The following is a 17,715-nucleotide window of genomic DNA, read 5'->3' as shown; positions in this document are numbered from 1 at the left end:
AATGTGGAGTGTTTGATCTGAGGATAAGTCCTTTAGTAGTTTACCCGGTTGTAGCTCCATGGAAGCTTGTATGACCTGACATGGACTGGCATTTGTTAGAGGTAAAAAGGAAAGGAAAATATAAAACTGATTTGGTAAGTGCATTTAACTGTCATGTGATGGAAAAGTATAGTGATTATACTCAGATTTATATGGATGGTGCTAAGGAACCTGAAACAGGACTGACAGGGTTTGGGGTGGCTATACTAGCAAAAGAAATTGGAATCAGCAGAAGAACACCTAATAAGTTAGGGGTGTTTACAGTGGAGATGCTGGCAGTGTTGGTTGCATTGTGATGGGTGGAGAAAGCTAGACAAGTCAAAGTGTTGATATGTTCAGATTCATCCTCAGTTCCAGCAAGTTTAAGGTCTTTTCACTCAAACAGTCGGCAAGATGTACTTTATGAAGTCCTTCAGTCAGTCACGAGAATTACAAATCAGGGAGGTCAGATAAAATTTCTGTGTGTTCCAGCACATGTAAGGGTGAAAGGGAATGAGAGGGTGGATGAGTTGGCAAAGAGGATGTTAAAGGAAGAAAATATAGAAATGCACATTAGTATCAGTAAAGCAGAGGTTAAGTGTGTAATCTGGGAAACAAATCAACCAAATGTGGCAAGAAAGATGAGACAGGGAGGGGAAAGGGAGACATTTATATCAAATACAAAAAAGTGTTGTGGGTACTAGGGTAGGTGGTGGATACAGAAGAGAGGAAACTGTGTGGACTAGGTTAATGCTGGGGCACTGTGCATTAAACAAAATATTGAAAATGATAGGGAAACACCAGGCAGGATTGTGTGAGGAATGTCAGGAAGAGGTATTGATGTGGATAGAGAATTGGTTAGCAGACAGGAAGCAAAGACTGGGAATAAACGGGACCTTTTCAGAATGGCAGGCAGTGACTAGTGGGGTACCGCAAGGCTCAGTGCTGGGACCCCAGTTGTTTACAATATATATTAATGACTTGGATGAGGGAATTAAATGCAGCATCTCCAAGTTTGTGGATGACACGAAGCTGGGCGGCAGTGTTAGCTGTGAGGAGGATGCTAAGAGGATGCAGGGTGACTTGGATAGGTTGGGTGAGTGGGCAAATTCATGGCAGATGCAATTTAATGTGGTTAAATGTGAAGTTATCCACTTTGGTGGCAAAAATAGGAAAACAGATTATTATCTGAATGGTGGCCGATTAGGAAAAGGGGAGGTGCAACGAGACCTGGGTGTCATTATACACCAGTCATTGAAAGTGGGCATGCAGGTACAGCAGGCGGTGAAAAAGGCAAATGGTATGCTGGCATTTATAGCAAGAGGATTCGAGTACAGGAGCAGGGAGGTACTACTGCAGTTGTACAAGGCCTTGGTGAGACCACACCTGGAGTATTGTGTGCAGTTTTGGTCCCCTAATCTGAGGAAAGATATCCTTGCCATGGAGGGAGTACAAAGAAGGTTCACCAGATTGATTCCTGGGAATGGCAGGACTTTCATATGAAGAAAGACTGGATGAACTGGGCTTGTATTCGTTGAAATTTAGAAGATTGAGGGGGGATCTGATTGAAACGTATAAAATCCTAAAGGGGTTGGACAGGCTAGATGCAGGAAGATTGTTCCCGATGTTGGGGAAGTCCAGAACGAGGGGTCACAGTTTGAGGATAAAGGGGAAGCCTTTTAGGACCGAGATTAGGAAAAACGTCTTCACACAGAGAGTGGTGAATCTGTGGAATTCTCTGCCACAGGAAACAGTTGAGGCCAGTTCATTGGCTATATTTAAGAGGGAGTTAGATATGGCCCTTGTGGCTACGGGGATCAGGGGGTATGGAGGGAAGGCTGGTGCAGGGTTCTGAGTTGGATGATCAGCCATGATCATAATAAATGGCGGTGCAGGCTCGAAGGGCCGAATAGCCTACTCCTGCACCTATTTTCTATGTTTCTAAGAGGAGTCAGTAGAACATGTAGTTCTGAGTTGCAGGAAGTATGGGATACAGAGAGAGATGATGAGAATTAATTTAAGGGAATTGGGGGTGCAGGAATTCACATTAAAAGGGTTGCTGGGCATGGGTGAGAGAGCACAAGTCAGGGTATTTCTAGCTTTCTTAAGGGGTACAGGGGTTTTTTATAGGATATGATGGATAAGCAGGAATAGGATACTAGGACGGCCAAAGATGGGAGGATAAAGTGGAGGTTAGGGTGTGAGAGTGAGAGTGAGAGTGAGAGAGAGAGAGAGATGGGATTTAGAATGTAAGTCTGTTGCACACTCTGGAGCAGAAGGTGGCGGTAATGCACCGTTAAGCTGGGTGCCAACCGCCGTAAAACAAGACGGAGAAAAAGAATGAGAAGTTTATGTACACAATGTCTACCACCCTATTCTCAACATTCCTTTCTGTCAGCTTGTCAAAGAAAAAGCTAATTAAATTTGTGAGACACTATTTCCCAGGCATAAAACAGAGTTGACTATCCCAAGTCAGTCCCTGCCTTTCCAAATGCTGGTAAATCTGTCTCTTAGTATCCGTTCCAGTAATTTTCCCATCACTGATGTTAGGCTCAGTGGCCTGGAGTTCCCTGGCTTGCCCTTCCAGTCCTTCTGAACTCAAGGCACCATCTGAGTCACCCTCCTGTCTTCCAGCACCTCACATGGGGTGAAATGTGAAGCAAATATATCTGACAGGGCCCTGAATTCGTTCCCTAGTCTTAAGGTACTCAGACAGAGCAGATCACGGTTTGGGGCTCATTAACCTCTGATACTTCTAGCACCTTCGCTTTTGCACTGTGATATGTTCCAAGACACTACTGTTCATGTTCCTTAATTCCATAGTTTCATTGCTCTCCCTGGGAAATATTTATTTAAAACCTCCCCCATCTCCTTTTGTTGATGACCACATCTATCCTTAGGTTGACATATTTGAGTCAGGGTGTCCTACATTTGGCCCAATGTCCATGCTGACTGTGTTGCCCAGTGAGCTGGTGCCACCTGCTCACATTTGGTCCATAGCCCTATAAAACTCTTCAATCTATGTACTATCTACTGTAGATTCTTTTAAATGTTGCTTATTTCTTGCAGCTCATTCCAAATATGCACCACCCTTTGTGTGAAGAAAATGTTCCTGATGTCCCTTTTAAATCCATCGCCTCTGATCTTAAACCTCTGCACTCTTGTTCTTCACATACCCTCTCTGGGGAAAATCCCTAATTTAGAAGGGGATGGGGACCGAAGTGATAGGGCTGAGGATGGGGCAGTTGATATACAAGTTGATGCATTGTGTAGTGGGACTGTGCGGAAGAAAGATGGTGGGGTAGAATTGCAGTCGGTGGGATGAGCTACAGTGGAACGGGGCAAAATTAAAAAGAGTGACCAATACAGGACTGAAGGTGTTATATTTGAATGCACTAGGTAGATGATCTTGTAGTGCAGTTAGAGATTGGTAGGTATGACATTATGGGCATCACTGAATCATGGCTGAAAGAAAATCATAGTTGGGAGCTTAACATCCAAGGATACACAATACATTGAAAGGGCTGGCAGGTAGGCTCTGTTGGTAAAAATTGAAATCAAATCCTCAGAAAGAGATGACATAGGTGTAGAATTCTTGTGGGTAGAGCTAAGAAACTGCAAAGGTAAAAAGACCCTATTGGGAGTTAGATACATTCCTCCAAACAGTAGCCAGGATATGGGATATACATTACAATGGAAGATAGAAAAGGCATGTAATAAGGGCAATGTTCCGATAATTATGGGGGATTTCAATATGCAGATGGGCTGGGAAAATTTATTTGGGCTGAAGCATAAGATATAGAATTTGTAGAGTGAACTTAGAGCATGGATCAATACATGGAACTGTAATGTTGTAGCCATTACAGATACTTGGATACCTCAGGAGCAGAAATGACTACTGAGTGCTTTAGATGTTTCACAAAGCACAAAGACAGAGGGAAAAGAGGTGGGGGTGTGGCATTACTAATTAGGGGTAGTGTCATGGCTGCAGAAAAGGAGAAATTCATGGAAGGATGGTTTTACTGAGTCAGTGTGGGTGGAAGTCAGAAACAGGAAAGGGGCAATAACTCTACTTGGTGTTTTTATAGACCTCCCAATATTAACAGGGATATCGAGGAGCAGGTAGGGAGGCAGATTCTGGTATGGTGCAGTAATAACGCGGTTGTTGTGATGGGACATTTTAACTTTCCTAATATTGATTGGCATCTCCTTAGCGCAAGGGTTTAGATGGGTTTGTTAGGTGTGTTCAGGAAGGTTTCTTGGCACAATAAGTCAACTAGAGGAGAGACTGTACTTGATCTGGTATTGGGAAATGAACCTGGTCAGGTGTCAGATCTCTCAGTGGAACAGCATTTTGGTGGTTGCGACCACAACTCTGTCTCCTTCACCATAACACTGGAGAGGGATAGGAACAGACAATTTGGGAAAACTTTTAATGAGGGTAGGGCGAAATATGATGCTATTAGGCAGGAAATTGGGAGCATAAATTGGGAGCAGATGTTCTCAGGGAAATGCACGGCAGAAATGTTGCAAATATTCAGGGAAAATTTGCATGGAGTTCTGCATAGGTATGTTCCCTTGAGGCAGGGAAAGGATGGTAGGGTTAAAGAACCATGGTGTACAAAGGATGTAGAAAATCTAGTTAAGAAGAAAAGCTTATGAAAGGTTCAAGAAACTAGATACTGTTAGAGCTCTAGAAAATTACAAGTTACTTGGAAGGAGGTTAGGAATAGAATTAGGAGAGCCAGAAGGGGCCCTGAGAAAGCCTTGGTGAGCAGGATTACGGAAAACCCCAAGGCATTCTACATGTATGTGAGAGCAAGCGGATGAGCCATGTGAGAATAGGACCAATCAGGTGCGATAGTGGAAACATGTGCTTGGAGTCGGAGGAGGTAGCGGAAGTATTTAATGAATACTTTGCTTCAGTATTCACCAGGGAAAAAAGACCTTGGCAATTTTGGGTATGACTTACAGCGGACTGAAATGCTTGAGCATATTGACATTAAGAAAGAGGATGTGCTGGAATTTTGAAAGGCATTAAGTTAGATAAGTCACCGGGACTGGATGAAATATACTCCAGGCTACGGTGGGAAGCAAGGGAGGAGATTGCCGAGCCACTTGCCATGATTTTTGCATCATCAATAGGGACGGAAGAAGTACCGGAGGATTGGAGGGTTGCAAATGTTGTTCCCTTGTTCAAGAAAGGGAGTAGATATATCCAAGGACATTATAGTCCAGTGAGTCGGACCTCAGAGGTGGGCAAGTTGTTGGAGAAGATCCTGAGAGGCAGAATTTATGAGCATTTGGAGAGACATAATCTGATTAGGGATAGTCAGCAGGGCTTTGTCAAGGGCAGGTCATTCCTTTTGAGCCTGATTGTATTCTTTAAGGATGTAACAAAAGACATTGATGAAGGTAGAGCAGTGGATGTAGTGTATATGGATTACAGTAAGGTATTTGATAAGGTTCCTCATGCAAGGGCCCTTCAGAAAGTAAGGAGGCATGGGATCCAAGGAGCCCCTGCTTTGTGGATCTAGAATTGGCTTGCCCACTGAAGACATAGAAACATAGAAAATAGGTGCAGGAGTAGGCCATTCGGCCCTTCGAGCCTGCACCGCCATTTATTATGATCATGGCTGATCATCCAACTCAGAACCCCGCCCCAGCCTTCCCTCCATACCCCCTGACCCCCGTAGCCACAAGGGCCATATCTAACTCCCTCTTAAATATAGCCAATGAACTGGCCTCAACAGTTTCCTGTGGCAAAGAATTCGACAGATTCACCACTCTCTGTGTGAAGAAGTTTTTCCTAATCTCGGTCCTAAAAGGCTTCCCCTTTATCCTCAAACTGTGACCCCTCGTTCTGGACTTCCCCAACATCGGGAACAATCTTCCTGCATCTAGCCTGTCCAATCCCTTTAGGATTTTATACGTTTCAATCAGATCCCCCCTCAATCTTCTAAATTCCAACGAGTACAAGCCCAGTTCATCCAGTCTTTCTTCATATGAAAGTCCTGCCATCCCAGGAATCAATCTGGTGAACCTTCTTTGTACTCCCTCTATGGCAAAGATGTCTTTCCTCAGATTAGGGGACCAAAACTGCACACAATACTCCAGGTGTGGTCTCACCAAGGCCTTGTACAACTGCAGTAGTACCTCCCTGCTCCTGTACTCGAATCCTCTCGCTATAAATGCCAGCATACCATTCGCCTTTTTCACCGCCTGCTGTACCTGCATGCCCACTTTCAATGACTGGTGTATAATGACACCCAGGTCTCGTTGCACCTCCCCTTTTCCTAATCGGCCACCATTCAGATAATATTCTGTTTTCCTATTTTTGCCACCAAAGTGGATAACTTCACATTTATCCACATTAAATTGCATCTGCCATGAGTTTGCCCACTCACCCAACCTATCCAAGTCACCCTGCATCCTCTTAGCATCCTCCTCACTGCTAACACTGCCACCCAGCTTCGTGTCATCCACAAACTTGGAGATGCTGCATTTAATTCCCTCATCCAAGTCATTAATATATATTGTAAACAACTGGGGTCCCAGCACTGAGCCTTGTGGTACCCCACTAGTCACCGCCTGCCATTCTGAAAAGGTCCCGTTTATTCCCAGTCTTTGCTTCCTGTCTGCTAACCAATTCTCCACCCACACCAATACCTTACCCCCAATACCGTGTGCTTTAAGTTTGCACACTAATCTCCTGTGTGGGACCTTGTCAAAAGCCTTTTGAAAATCCAAATATACCACATCCACTGGTTCTCCCCTATCCACTCTACTAGTTACATCCTCAAAAAATTCTATGAGATTCGTCAGACATGATTTTCCTTTCACAAATCCATGCTGACTTTGTCCGATCATTTCACCGCTTTCCAAATGTGCTGTTATCACATCCTTGATAACTGACTCCAGCAGTTTCCCCACCACCGACGTTAGGCTAACCGGTCTATAATTCCCCGGTTTCTCTCTCCCTCCTTTTTTAAAAAGTAGGGTTACATTAGACAAAGGGTGGTTGTAGATGGTTCATATTCTGCATGGAGGTCGATGATCTGTGGTGTTCTGCAAAGATCTGTTCTGGGATCCCTCCTCTTTGTGATCTTTATAAATGACCTGGATGAAGAAGTAGAAGGGTGGGTTAGTAAGTTTGCTGATGACCAAAGGTTGAGGGTGTTGTGGATAGTTTGGAGGGTTGTCAGAGGTTACAGCAGAACATCAATAGGATGCAGAACTGGGCTGAGAAGTGGCAAATAGACTTCAACTCAAATAAGTGTGAAGTGGTTCATTTGGTAGGTCCAATTTGAAGACAGAATATAATATTAATGGTAAGACTCTTGGCAGTGTGGAGCATCTGGAGTTTTTGGGGTCCTTGTTCATAGGGCACTCGAAGCTGCTGCACAGGTTGACAGTGTTGTTAAGAAGGCATATGGTGTGTTGGCATTCTTCAACCATGGGGTTGAGGTCAAGTGCCATGAGTTAATGTTACAGCTACAGTATATAAGACCTTGGTCAGACCCCACTTGGAGTACTGTGTTCAGTTCTGGTCTCCTCACTACAGGAAGTATGTGGATACTATAGGGAGAGTGCAGAGAGGGATTTACAAGGATATTGCCTGGATTGGAGGGTGTATCTTAAGAGAATATGTTGAGTGCACTTGCCCTTTTCTCCTTGGAGTGACGGAGGATAAGGGATGGCTTGATAGAGGTGTATAAGATGATGAGGGGCATTGATCGTGTGGATAGCCAGAAACTTTTTCCCAGGGCTGAAATGGCTAACATGAGGGGGCTTAATTTTAAGGTGCTTGGAAATAGGTACTGAGGGGATGTCAGGGGTATGTTTTTCACACGGAGTGGTGGGTGTGTGGAATGCACTGCCAGCGGCAGTGGTGGAAGCGGATACAATAGTGTCTTTTAAGAGCCTCTTAGATAGGTACATGGAGCTTAGAAAAATAGAGGGCTATGCGGTAGAGAATTTCTAGGCCATTTCTAGAGTAGGTTACTTGGTCGGGTTACATTGTGGGCCAAAAGGCCAGTAATTGCTGTGGAGTTCTATGGTCTATGTTCTACTGCATACAAGAGCCACTTGGGGTGGTTGAGCACATAAGAGGATCAACTATTTCACATTGGACATTGTGTAGTGACTGAATTTGATTAGGGATCTTAAGGTAAAGGAACACTTAGTAGACAGTGATCATTATATGATAAAATTCATCCTGCAGATTGAGAGGGAATAGTAAAATCAGATATATCAATATGACTGTGGAGTAAAGGGAATTACAGAGGCATGCGAGAAGAGGTGGCCAAAGTTGATTGGAAGGAGACACCATCAGGGATGATTCAAAGTTCAAAGTAAATGTATTATTAAATTACATTTTCCACTGAGGCAAGGGGAGAAAAAAAAGCAGAGGACATGGGTTAAGGGTGAGGGGGGAAAAGTTTAAAGGGAACATTAGGGGGGGCTTCTTCACACAGAGTGGTGGGAGTATGGAATGAGCTGCCAGATGAGGTGGTAAATGCGGGTTCTTTTTTAACATTTAAGAATAAATTGGACAGATACATGGATGGGAGGTGTATGGAGGGATATGGTCCGTGTGCAGGGACCGTAGGCAGAAAATGGTTCGGCATAGCCAAGAAGGGCCAAAAGGCCCGTTTCTGTGCTGTGGTTTCTATATATGTCATCGTATACAATTGTGAGATTCATTTTCTTGAGGGAATACTCAATAAATCTAATAACTGTAATAGAATAAATAGAAGTCTGCACTAACAGGGTGGACAACCAGTTTGCAAAGGACAACTGTGGAAATACAAAAAGAAAGAATAAAAACAAATAAATAAGCAATAAATATCGAGAATGTGAGAATAAGAGACCTGGAAAGTGAGACCATAGATTGTGGGAACAGTTTAGTGATGGAGCATGTGAAGTCATTCCATCAGTTTCAAGAGCCTGATGATTTAGGGGTGATGACTGTTCTTGAACCTGGTGGTGTGATTCATGAGGCTCCTGTACCTTCTTGCTGATGGCAGGGTCCCTGATAATGGATGCTGCTTTCCTGTAATAATGCTCCATAGCGGATGACAGCAGAACAGCAATAAGTGGCGTTTTGGGGGACAATTCAGAAGATACATCCCAAGTATGAAGAAATATTCTAAAGGGAGGCTGAAGCAACTGTGCCTGAAAAGGGAAGTCAAGGACCGCAGAAAAGCAAGAGAAGGCATATAATATAGCAAAAGTTAGTGATAAGTTAGAGGATTTGAAGCTTTAAAAATGCAACAGAAGGCAACGTAAGAAGGGATAAGGAGAGAAAATATGAAATATAAAAATAAGCTAGCAAATAATATAAAACAGAATATCAAAAGATTTTCAGATATACCAAGAATAAAAAAAAAGGTGTGAGTAGATATTGGACTGTTGGAATATGATGCTGGAGAGTTAGTAATGGCAGACAAACTTAATAATTATTTTGCATCAATCTTCTCTATTACTAGGGAGAAGTTGCTTGGGAAACTGAAAGTTTTGAAGGTATTTCAGTCACCTGGGCCAGATGAAATACACCAAAGGTTTCTGAAACAGATAGCTGAAAAGATTGTGGAGCCATTACTGATGATGTGTCAAGAATGATTGGATTTTGGAATGGTTCCAGGGGACTGGAAAATTGCACTGTACTCTTTAGGAAGGGAGGGAGCCAAAAGAATGGAAAGTATAGGCGAGTCAGTGTGAATTCAATGGTTGGGAAGATGTTGTTTTGGTGTACTTTGAGGCACATTGTGAAGTAGGCCAATGCCAGCATTGATTCCTCAATGGGAAATCTTGATTGACATATCTGTTCAATTCTTTGAACAGCAGGATAGGCAAAGAAGAATCAGTGAATGTTAAGTACGTGGATTTTCAGAAGGCCTTTGACAAGGTGCCATAGATGAAGCTGCTTAACAAGATCAGAGGCCTTGGAATTACAGGAAATATACCGGCATAGATAGAAGATTGCCTGACTGGCAGGAGGAAGAGCGTGGGAATAAAGAGGTCCGATTATGTGACCAGTGGTTTCACGCAGAGATCAGTGTTAGGCTGCGTCACTTCATGTTATATGTCAGTGATCTGGATAATGGAATCGATGGCTTTGTGGCAAAGTTTGCTGACGTTTCAAAGTTAGGTGGAGGGGTAGGTGGTGCTGGTGAAGCAGAGAGTCTGTAGGAGAACTTAGACAAATTAGGAGAATGGGCAAAGAAGTGGCAGATGGAATACAGTGTAGGGTATGGTTGTTCACTTTGGTAGAGGAAATAAAAGTGCGAACTATTTTCAAAGCAGGGAGAAAATTCAAAAATCAGAATTGCAAAGGGCCTTGCGAGTCATTGTGCAGGACTCCCTAAAGGTTAACTTGCAGTTTGAGGTAGTGGTAAGGGAATGAAATGGAATGTTCGCATACATTTCCAGAGAACTAGAATATAATAGCAAGGATGTGATGCTGAGCCTTTTTAAGGCATTGGTCAGACTTCATTTGGAGTATTGTGAGCAGTTTTGGGTCCATTGGATGGTGGGATGGAGATACATCTCCAGCAAAGCAAGTGTAAGGCACTCCCTCCCTCCGCTATCTTGCAGGTAACCATTGGGCAAGGTGTAGAACCTGCTTAGCTCCATGATCAAGGTCCGTGGGAGCAGGTGGTGGATGGTTGTATGAGCAGCTGGGGCATATCCCATTTGGACTATTAGGATCATGTTTTCTTGATTTCTGAAGTGCTTTCAATACCATACAGCCCTCACTGCTGCGGGGAAAGCCAGGTTCAGTGCAGGTTGGCACTTCCATTGTATCCTGGATAATGGGCTACCCTACTGCCAGGCCAATTTGTGCAGCTTCAGAGCTGTGTGTTAGACATGGCTATAAGCAGCACTGAGGCCCCACGGGAGACTGTATTGGGTCCCTTCCTGTTTACCCTGTATACGGCGGACTTTAGATTGAGAAATTACAACAATGAGTTATGTTAATTGCAGAAATTCTCTCATGACTCAGCAATAGTTGGTTGTATAAAGAATGAATATGGGGTTTTGGTGGAGGACTTTGCCAAATGGTGCAAATTGAATCATCTGCAGCTCAACACTAGTAAGACAAAGGAGATGGTGATGGACTTTAGGAAGTTCAAGCCTGCACTGCTCCCTGTTATTATTAATGGTGCGGACGTGGATGCGGTGAGGACCTACAAGTACCTGGGGGTTCACCTGGATGACAGACTTGAGTAGAGAACAAACAGAGAGACTGTGTACAAGGAGGGCCAGAGTTGCCTTTACTTCCTGAGGAGACTGAGGTCCTTCCTTCACATGTTATATCAGTCTGTTGTCGCCAGTGCAATCTTCTATGTGCTGGTGTGCTGGGACAATGGCAACATGGTGATGCCATCAGGTTCAATTAACTGATTAGAAAGGCTGGCTCTACTATCAGAGTCAAACTGAACACACTGGAGGCTGTGGTAGAACAAAGGACCCTCCAGAAATTCCTGGAAATTCTGGATGATGTTTCTCCCCTCTGAATGCCACCTTGGATGAACAAAGGAGCACTTTCAGTAATAGACTAATACAACTGGGCTGCTCCAAAGAGCGGGTCATTCTTACCCTTGGCCATTAGGATCTATGATGAGTTAACCTATAGCCAGGGAAATGATGACCCTCTCCTGTTAGACTGTTATTAGCCTCTGTTTAAGGTCAGTTTAGCTCTGTTTACCACACCCTGCTATCGTAGACACCCTGTGCAGTACTGTGCAACACTACCATCACTTCTTATCTGGACGGTGGGAATATGTGCCCATTACGGAATCATATTATGGTAATTCTTGGACTACCCTCCTATCAGTGTGAACTTGGAAATCTTTTATATCTTGTAACCCTTGATCCGTAAATCTTGTACATCTCATTTTTAAAGTAGCTTATTTTTCATCTTTCTTACTTCCCTTCTCACTTGTAATGCTACTGTGACACTGTAATTTCCTTTGGGATCAATAAAGTATCTATCTACTTATCTGTCACAAGTCCTGGTTATGTGACCATTCTGAAGAGTGATGATAATGGCTGGGATCTCCCGTCTTATAAAAACATTGCCCAGAAGAAGGCAATTGAAAACTACTTCTGCTGAAAAATTTGCCAAGACTAGCCATGGTCTTCTAGTATTGAAGAATGAACTGGGATTTCTTTGACACATTTCGAATATTTAAAGGCTAGGTGGAGTTGATGTGGGGAGGATGTTTCTTATGGTGGGAGTGCCTAGAATGAGAGGCCACAGCCTCAGAATATAGAGACATCCCTAAAGATGAGGGATTTATTTTGCACAAAGGTGGTGAATATATGGAATTCATTGCCACAGACAGTTGTGGAGACCAAGATACTGAGCATATTTAAAGTGGAAGTTGTTAGGCTCTGGATTATTAGTCAGGGTGACGAGGGTTACGGGGAGAAATACCACTGAGATGGATAATAAATCAGCCAGTGTGGAATGGTGGAACAGACTGGATGGGCCAAATGATCTAATTCTGCTCATGTATATTCTGGTCTAATGGTCTTCAACCTTCCTATGGCCCTCATGATCTTATATACCTTGATCAGGTCACCCCTCAGTCTCCTGTTGTAGTGAATAAAATCCTTGTCTGCTCAACCACTCCACGTAACTCAGGCCCCAGAGTCCTGGTAACATCATGATAAATCTTTTCTGTCCTCTTTCTGGTTTAATAACGTTTCTTATCAGGGTGACCAAAACTGTGCACAGTAACTGAAATTGCGGCGTTGCTGATTTCCTATATAACAGCAACATTGCTTCCCAACTCGTATACTCACTGTCCTGTCTGATGAAGCAAGTGTACAAACACCTTCCTCACTAACCCATCTGCCTGAAATGCTGTTTTCAGCAAACAACAGTGACATTTCAGGTTGAGACCCTGCATCAGAGTTTGGCATCTGTAGCCCTTGTGTCTCCACAACACTCCAAATCTGACCGCACCAAAGTTCCATACAGCGGCAAAAGGGCAGGTTTAGAATTTTTATCCAGTGCCCTGACCAATGAAGGCAAACATGCCAGCCACCACAATATTCAATATTTTGCCACTAGAAGGAGCTATTGACTTGTAACCCATGATCCCTCTGTACATCAAAGCTCTGAGAGTCCTGCCATTTACTGTGTCCTTTCCTCTGACATTTAACCTTCCAAAATACATCCTCTCTCACTTGTACAGGAGAAACTCCATCTGCCATTTCTCCACCAATATCTCGAACTGATCAATGTCCTGCTGCATCCTGGTCCTTACTATCTACAAATCCGCAAAAATTGTGTCACCTGCAAGCTTACTGATCAGCCCGCCTATATCAGGCAACAGCAGAAGTCTCTGTGGATCACCGCTGGTTACAGACCTCCAGGCAGAATAACACCCCTCCACCACAACCCTGTGTCATCTATGGACAAGCCAATTGTGAATCCAACCTGCACACCTCTTCTGTAATATGGAGATGTACCAAGAATTAAGTATTTGTAATTTATAATGCATTATTTTCCATACCTATGTCTTTGGGAAATACATTTAAAACCTCTCCCATCTCCTGTGTCTCTGGATGGGGCAGCACAGTAGTGTACTGGTTCGCACGCTGCCTTATGGTGCAGGTGACCTGGGTTCGATTCCCGCTGCTGCCTGCAAGGAGTTTGTACATTCTCCCTGTGATCACGTGGGATTCCTCTGTGTGCTCCACTTTCCTCCCACAGTCCAAAGATGTTCCATTTGGTAGGTCATTGTAAACTGTCCCATGGTTAGGCCAGGATTGAATTGGGGGATTGCTGGGCAGTGCGGCTTGAAGGGCTGGAAGGACCTATTCCCCTCTATGTCTCAATGAACTGCTCCTTAATGAGTTGAAACCCTGCATCTGGACAGAGAGTGGAAGGTGTGGCTCATGAGGACCAGTGTGGGGAGTGGGTTTGTGGGAAGGGGGACAAAGATCCCTTACAAATCATTCCCCTCTCACCATAAATCTACACCCTGGTTTTGGACATCCTGTTCTGGGGAAAAGACACCTTACCTATGCCCCTCATGATTTTATATACCTCCATAAGGGGTCATCCCTCAACATCCTACACTCCAGGGATATAACCCCAGCTTATCCAGTCTCTCATTTTAAGCCAAGCCCTCCAGTCCTGGTAACATCTTCCTGAAGCTTCCTGTGCAGTGTAATGACATCCGTCCCATAGTCCAGGAACCAGGAACGCACACAGTATTCCGAGTGTGGTCTACCTTCAACATCAAAGGACTTGGTGCAGTTCATGTGGACAATGTCTCCCACCCTATCCTGGTCAATCCTCTCTGTCACCTCTTCAACAAACTGGAATTTCTGAGACGTGATTTTCCATGCACAATGCCGTGCTGACTGTCCCTGATCAGTCCTTGTCTTTCCAAATGCAACTCGATCCTGTCTCTCAGAAAGTTCCCAACCACTGATGTTAGGCTCAGTGTCCTGGGATGTTCTTCCAGCCTATTAACAAAATGCACAACATCAGCCACTTTCCAGTCATCTGGGACATCACCTGTGGCTAAATGGGAAGCCAGGGTTCCTGTAATTTCATCCCCTGTTGTAATTAGGGGCTGTAGGGGGTGGGAAAGAGGACAAAGGGACCCTCATCATCCATTTTTGCCGGCTCTCCATTCAATCTACGCACACAGATCCTCCAAAGGCTTTTCACCTCTTCCCAACCTGGATGTGGTTCCATCCGCCATTCATCTCTCCCCTAGTGGTTCCCATTATCAGCCCCTTTGCTTAGCAGATTCCAGCACAGGTATCCATTTGTGTTCCTGTTCCTGTTTTTCACCATTCAACAGCTGTCTCCAACCATCTCTCCCCGCCCCCACCTTCCCCCACCACTTCACTCCATCCTCCTCTCACTCTTTCTCCATCGATCGTTCACCTCCCAGTGTCTTCCAACTCCAGCCCACACCCATACCCTGCCCCTACTCAGGGCAAACTGCCCGCCACCTTTCACCCCACCCCACTCCACAGTCACCTCAGGCTCCTGTCTCTTCACTCCCCCTCTCCTCTGTAAACCAGCGTCTCCCCTCCCCATTCTCAGTCCTGATGTAGGGTTTCAATCTGAAATGTTGACAGTCCCCTTCCTCCCACAGATGCTGCCCAACCCACTGAGTTCCTCCAGCAGACTGTGTGAGGCCTGATTATTGGATATGTTTAAGGTGGAGCTAGAGATCATTTTGAAATTGCGATGACTCGAGGTGTTGCCGACTGGTACAGAAGAGGGATCGATGCCGGAATCGATCAGTCACTGTCACATTGAGCGAAGGGCCAGTCCCTGTGCTGTGCTGTTTATGCTCTCTGTCCTCCATTCAGAAGATTGAGAGGAGATCTCAGGGAAACACAAAATTCATTCAGGGATCAACAGGCAGGATGCAGGGAGGATGTTTCCCCTATCTGGGGAGTCAAGGGTCAGGGGTCACTGTCTGAGGATGGGGTGGACCCTCAGAGGATGGTGTATCTGGGATACTCTGCACCGGAGGGATGTGGGGTCTCAGTCATTTAAAGTCAGAGTCATCGTTGTACAGCACAGAAATGCAGCCTTTGCTCCATCACCTCTGTGCTGACCTACTTACCCATCCACACTCATCCCACTGGCCAGCATCAGGTCAGTCTCCTTCTGTGCCTTGCCGATTGAAGTGTCAATCTGAGTGTCTCTTAAACACAGTGGACTAGAGGCCTGTGACCTGCAGGTATCGCTGCTGGGTTCACTGTTGTTTGTCATTCACATTAATGATTTCGATGAGAATGTTGGTGACACAATAGGGTTGTGGACGACACTAAAATTCGTGGTACAGTGGACAGTGAAGAAGGTTATCTAACCTTACAATGGGCAAAGGGATGGCAGGTGGAGTTTAATTCAGAGTAACGCGGAGTGTTGTGTTCTATGAAGACAAACCAGGTTAGAACGAAATAGCAATTGATGGGGCTGTGGAGAGTGTTGCAGAACAGAGAGAGAGAGACGGGGGAGTGCTTGTCTTCATCGGTCAGAATATTGAGTACAGGAACTGGGACTTCCTGTTCCGTGTGTGCAGGACGTTGGTCCGGCCACATTTGGGGCAGTGTGTACAGTTCTGGTCACCTTGCTATAGGAGGGATGTCATTCAACTGGAGAGGGTGCAAAACAGATTTACAAGGATGTCACCGGGGCTGGAGAGATTGGGTTATAAGAAGAGGTGGGATAGACTGGGACTTTCTTCCGGAGGCTCGGGAGGCTGCGAGAGGAAGCTTCAGAGGTGGGTACAGCTACAATGTTTTGAAAGACATCTTGGCAGGTACCTGGATAAGAAAGTTTTAAAGGAATAATGGGCAAATTGGATGAGCTCCTTAAAGGAAGTCAGTCAGCACAAACAAGTTGGGTTAAAGAGCATCTCCGTCCTCCTGTTTAGATCCCTCCATTATTTACTCACGCCCTACCCATCTGAATCCAGTTGCTGTTCCACCCCTTCACCACACCCATTTTACTGGCTATCTCCTCTATTTCTTAACATTCTTGAGGAAAGATCTCGACCTGAAACGTGGACTGTCCATCTCACTCCACACAAGCTGCTTGACCCGCTCGGTTCTGCCAGCATTTTGTATATGTTGATTGGAAAAACTCCACTCTCTATCCCGGAGCAAAAACCTCCGTAAGAGACTAGTTGTCCATTTGCTGTAGTTGGGTCAACTCAGGTAACAGTTCCTGTCTGAGGTGCCCGAGGCCCAGCGGCCTCTCGCCCGGTCCTGGGGCTGAGCTGCCCGAGTCTCCCCCTGACTCTCTAATTCTCTGCTTCTCCCCCCCAGTCTCTATCACCCTGAATATGGAAACGGCGCATCCGCAGCTCGAGGTGTCTGAGGATTGGAAGAGTGTGAGATTGACCGAGACCCGGAAGAATCTCCCTGACAACAGGAGAAGGTTCACATACTGGGAATGTGTGCTGGGATCGGAGGGAGTCACATCAGGGAGATATTACTGGGAGGTGGATGTGTCGGGGAATCGGTGCTGGAGTCTGGGAGTCGCTGCAGAGTCTGTGGAGAGGAAGGGAAGGTTCAGACTTAGTCCGGGGACCGGATTCTGGACTATCAAGTGGATTGATCACATGATAAAGATTCTCACCTCCCCTGAATTCCGTCTCCCTGCCGGTCCCATCCCCTGGAGGGTTGGAGTTTATCTCAGTTATGAGTCCGGGACAGTTTCATTTTACAACGTGGAGACCAAGTCCCATCTCCACACCTTCACTGGGAATAAATTCACGGAGAAGCTTTATCCTTTCTTCTGGACTTGGCATAAAAACCAGTGGCTGAGAATCTGCTCCGATTCCACTCCGGGTCTGTAAACTTGTCGGGTCCCGGGACCAGCGTCAGGAGTAAGTCAGTGTAAATATAAATTTACAGAGAGTGCAATAAATATGATATGAGAATTATCAATCTATTAATTTTCACTCATTCACCGCATCCGTCAACGGGACAGAAACACCGCGGATTCAGCAGCAGCCGCGGGCGGCGGGTCCTGAGCTCCCCGGCTCCCCCGGGTGCTAAAGTCCGCTCGCACCGAGACAGGTGAAGTGGGACAAGTGGTGGCGGTGCTGACTGGGAGAGGGAGGTCAGGGTGAATCATGGGGAGGTGGGACACGTGGTGGCGGTAAGCAGTGAAGTGCTGGGGAATCTCGACAGGTC

The 17,715-nt window shown here is 45.2% G+C and overlaps 1 protein-coding gene across 2 annotated transcripts in view; it reads left to right on the top strand.

Annotated features, from left to right (window-relative positions):
- The window catches only part of LOC134346522 (nuclear factor 7, brain-like), a 35,647-nt gene extending 18,171 nt beyond the window's left edge, over positions 1-17,476 (top strand). For both annotated transcript variants that reach the window (XM_063047933.1, XM_063047932.1), the window contains exon 6: positions 16,843-17,476. In XM_063047933.1, coding sequence (XP_062904003.1) covers positions 16,843-17,375 — 533 coding nt within the window. In that variant the 3' untranslated portion in view covers positions 17,376-17,476. The remainder of the gene's footprint in view (positions 1-16,842) is intronic.
- Positions 17,477-17,715: the final 239 nt, after the last annotated feature.

Source organism: Mobula hypostoma, chromosome 5 (genome assembly GCF_963921235.1).
Source record: "Mobula hypostoma chromosome 5, sMobHyp1.1, whole genome shotgun sequence".
Lineage (NCBI taxonomy): Eukaryota > Metazoa > Chordata > Chondrichthyes > Myliobatiformes > Myliobatidae > Mobula > Mobula hypostoma.
Note: the sequence above shows the minus strand (reverse complement) of the source record. Positions and strands in the feature narration are given on the sequence as shown.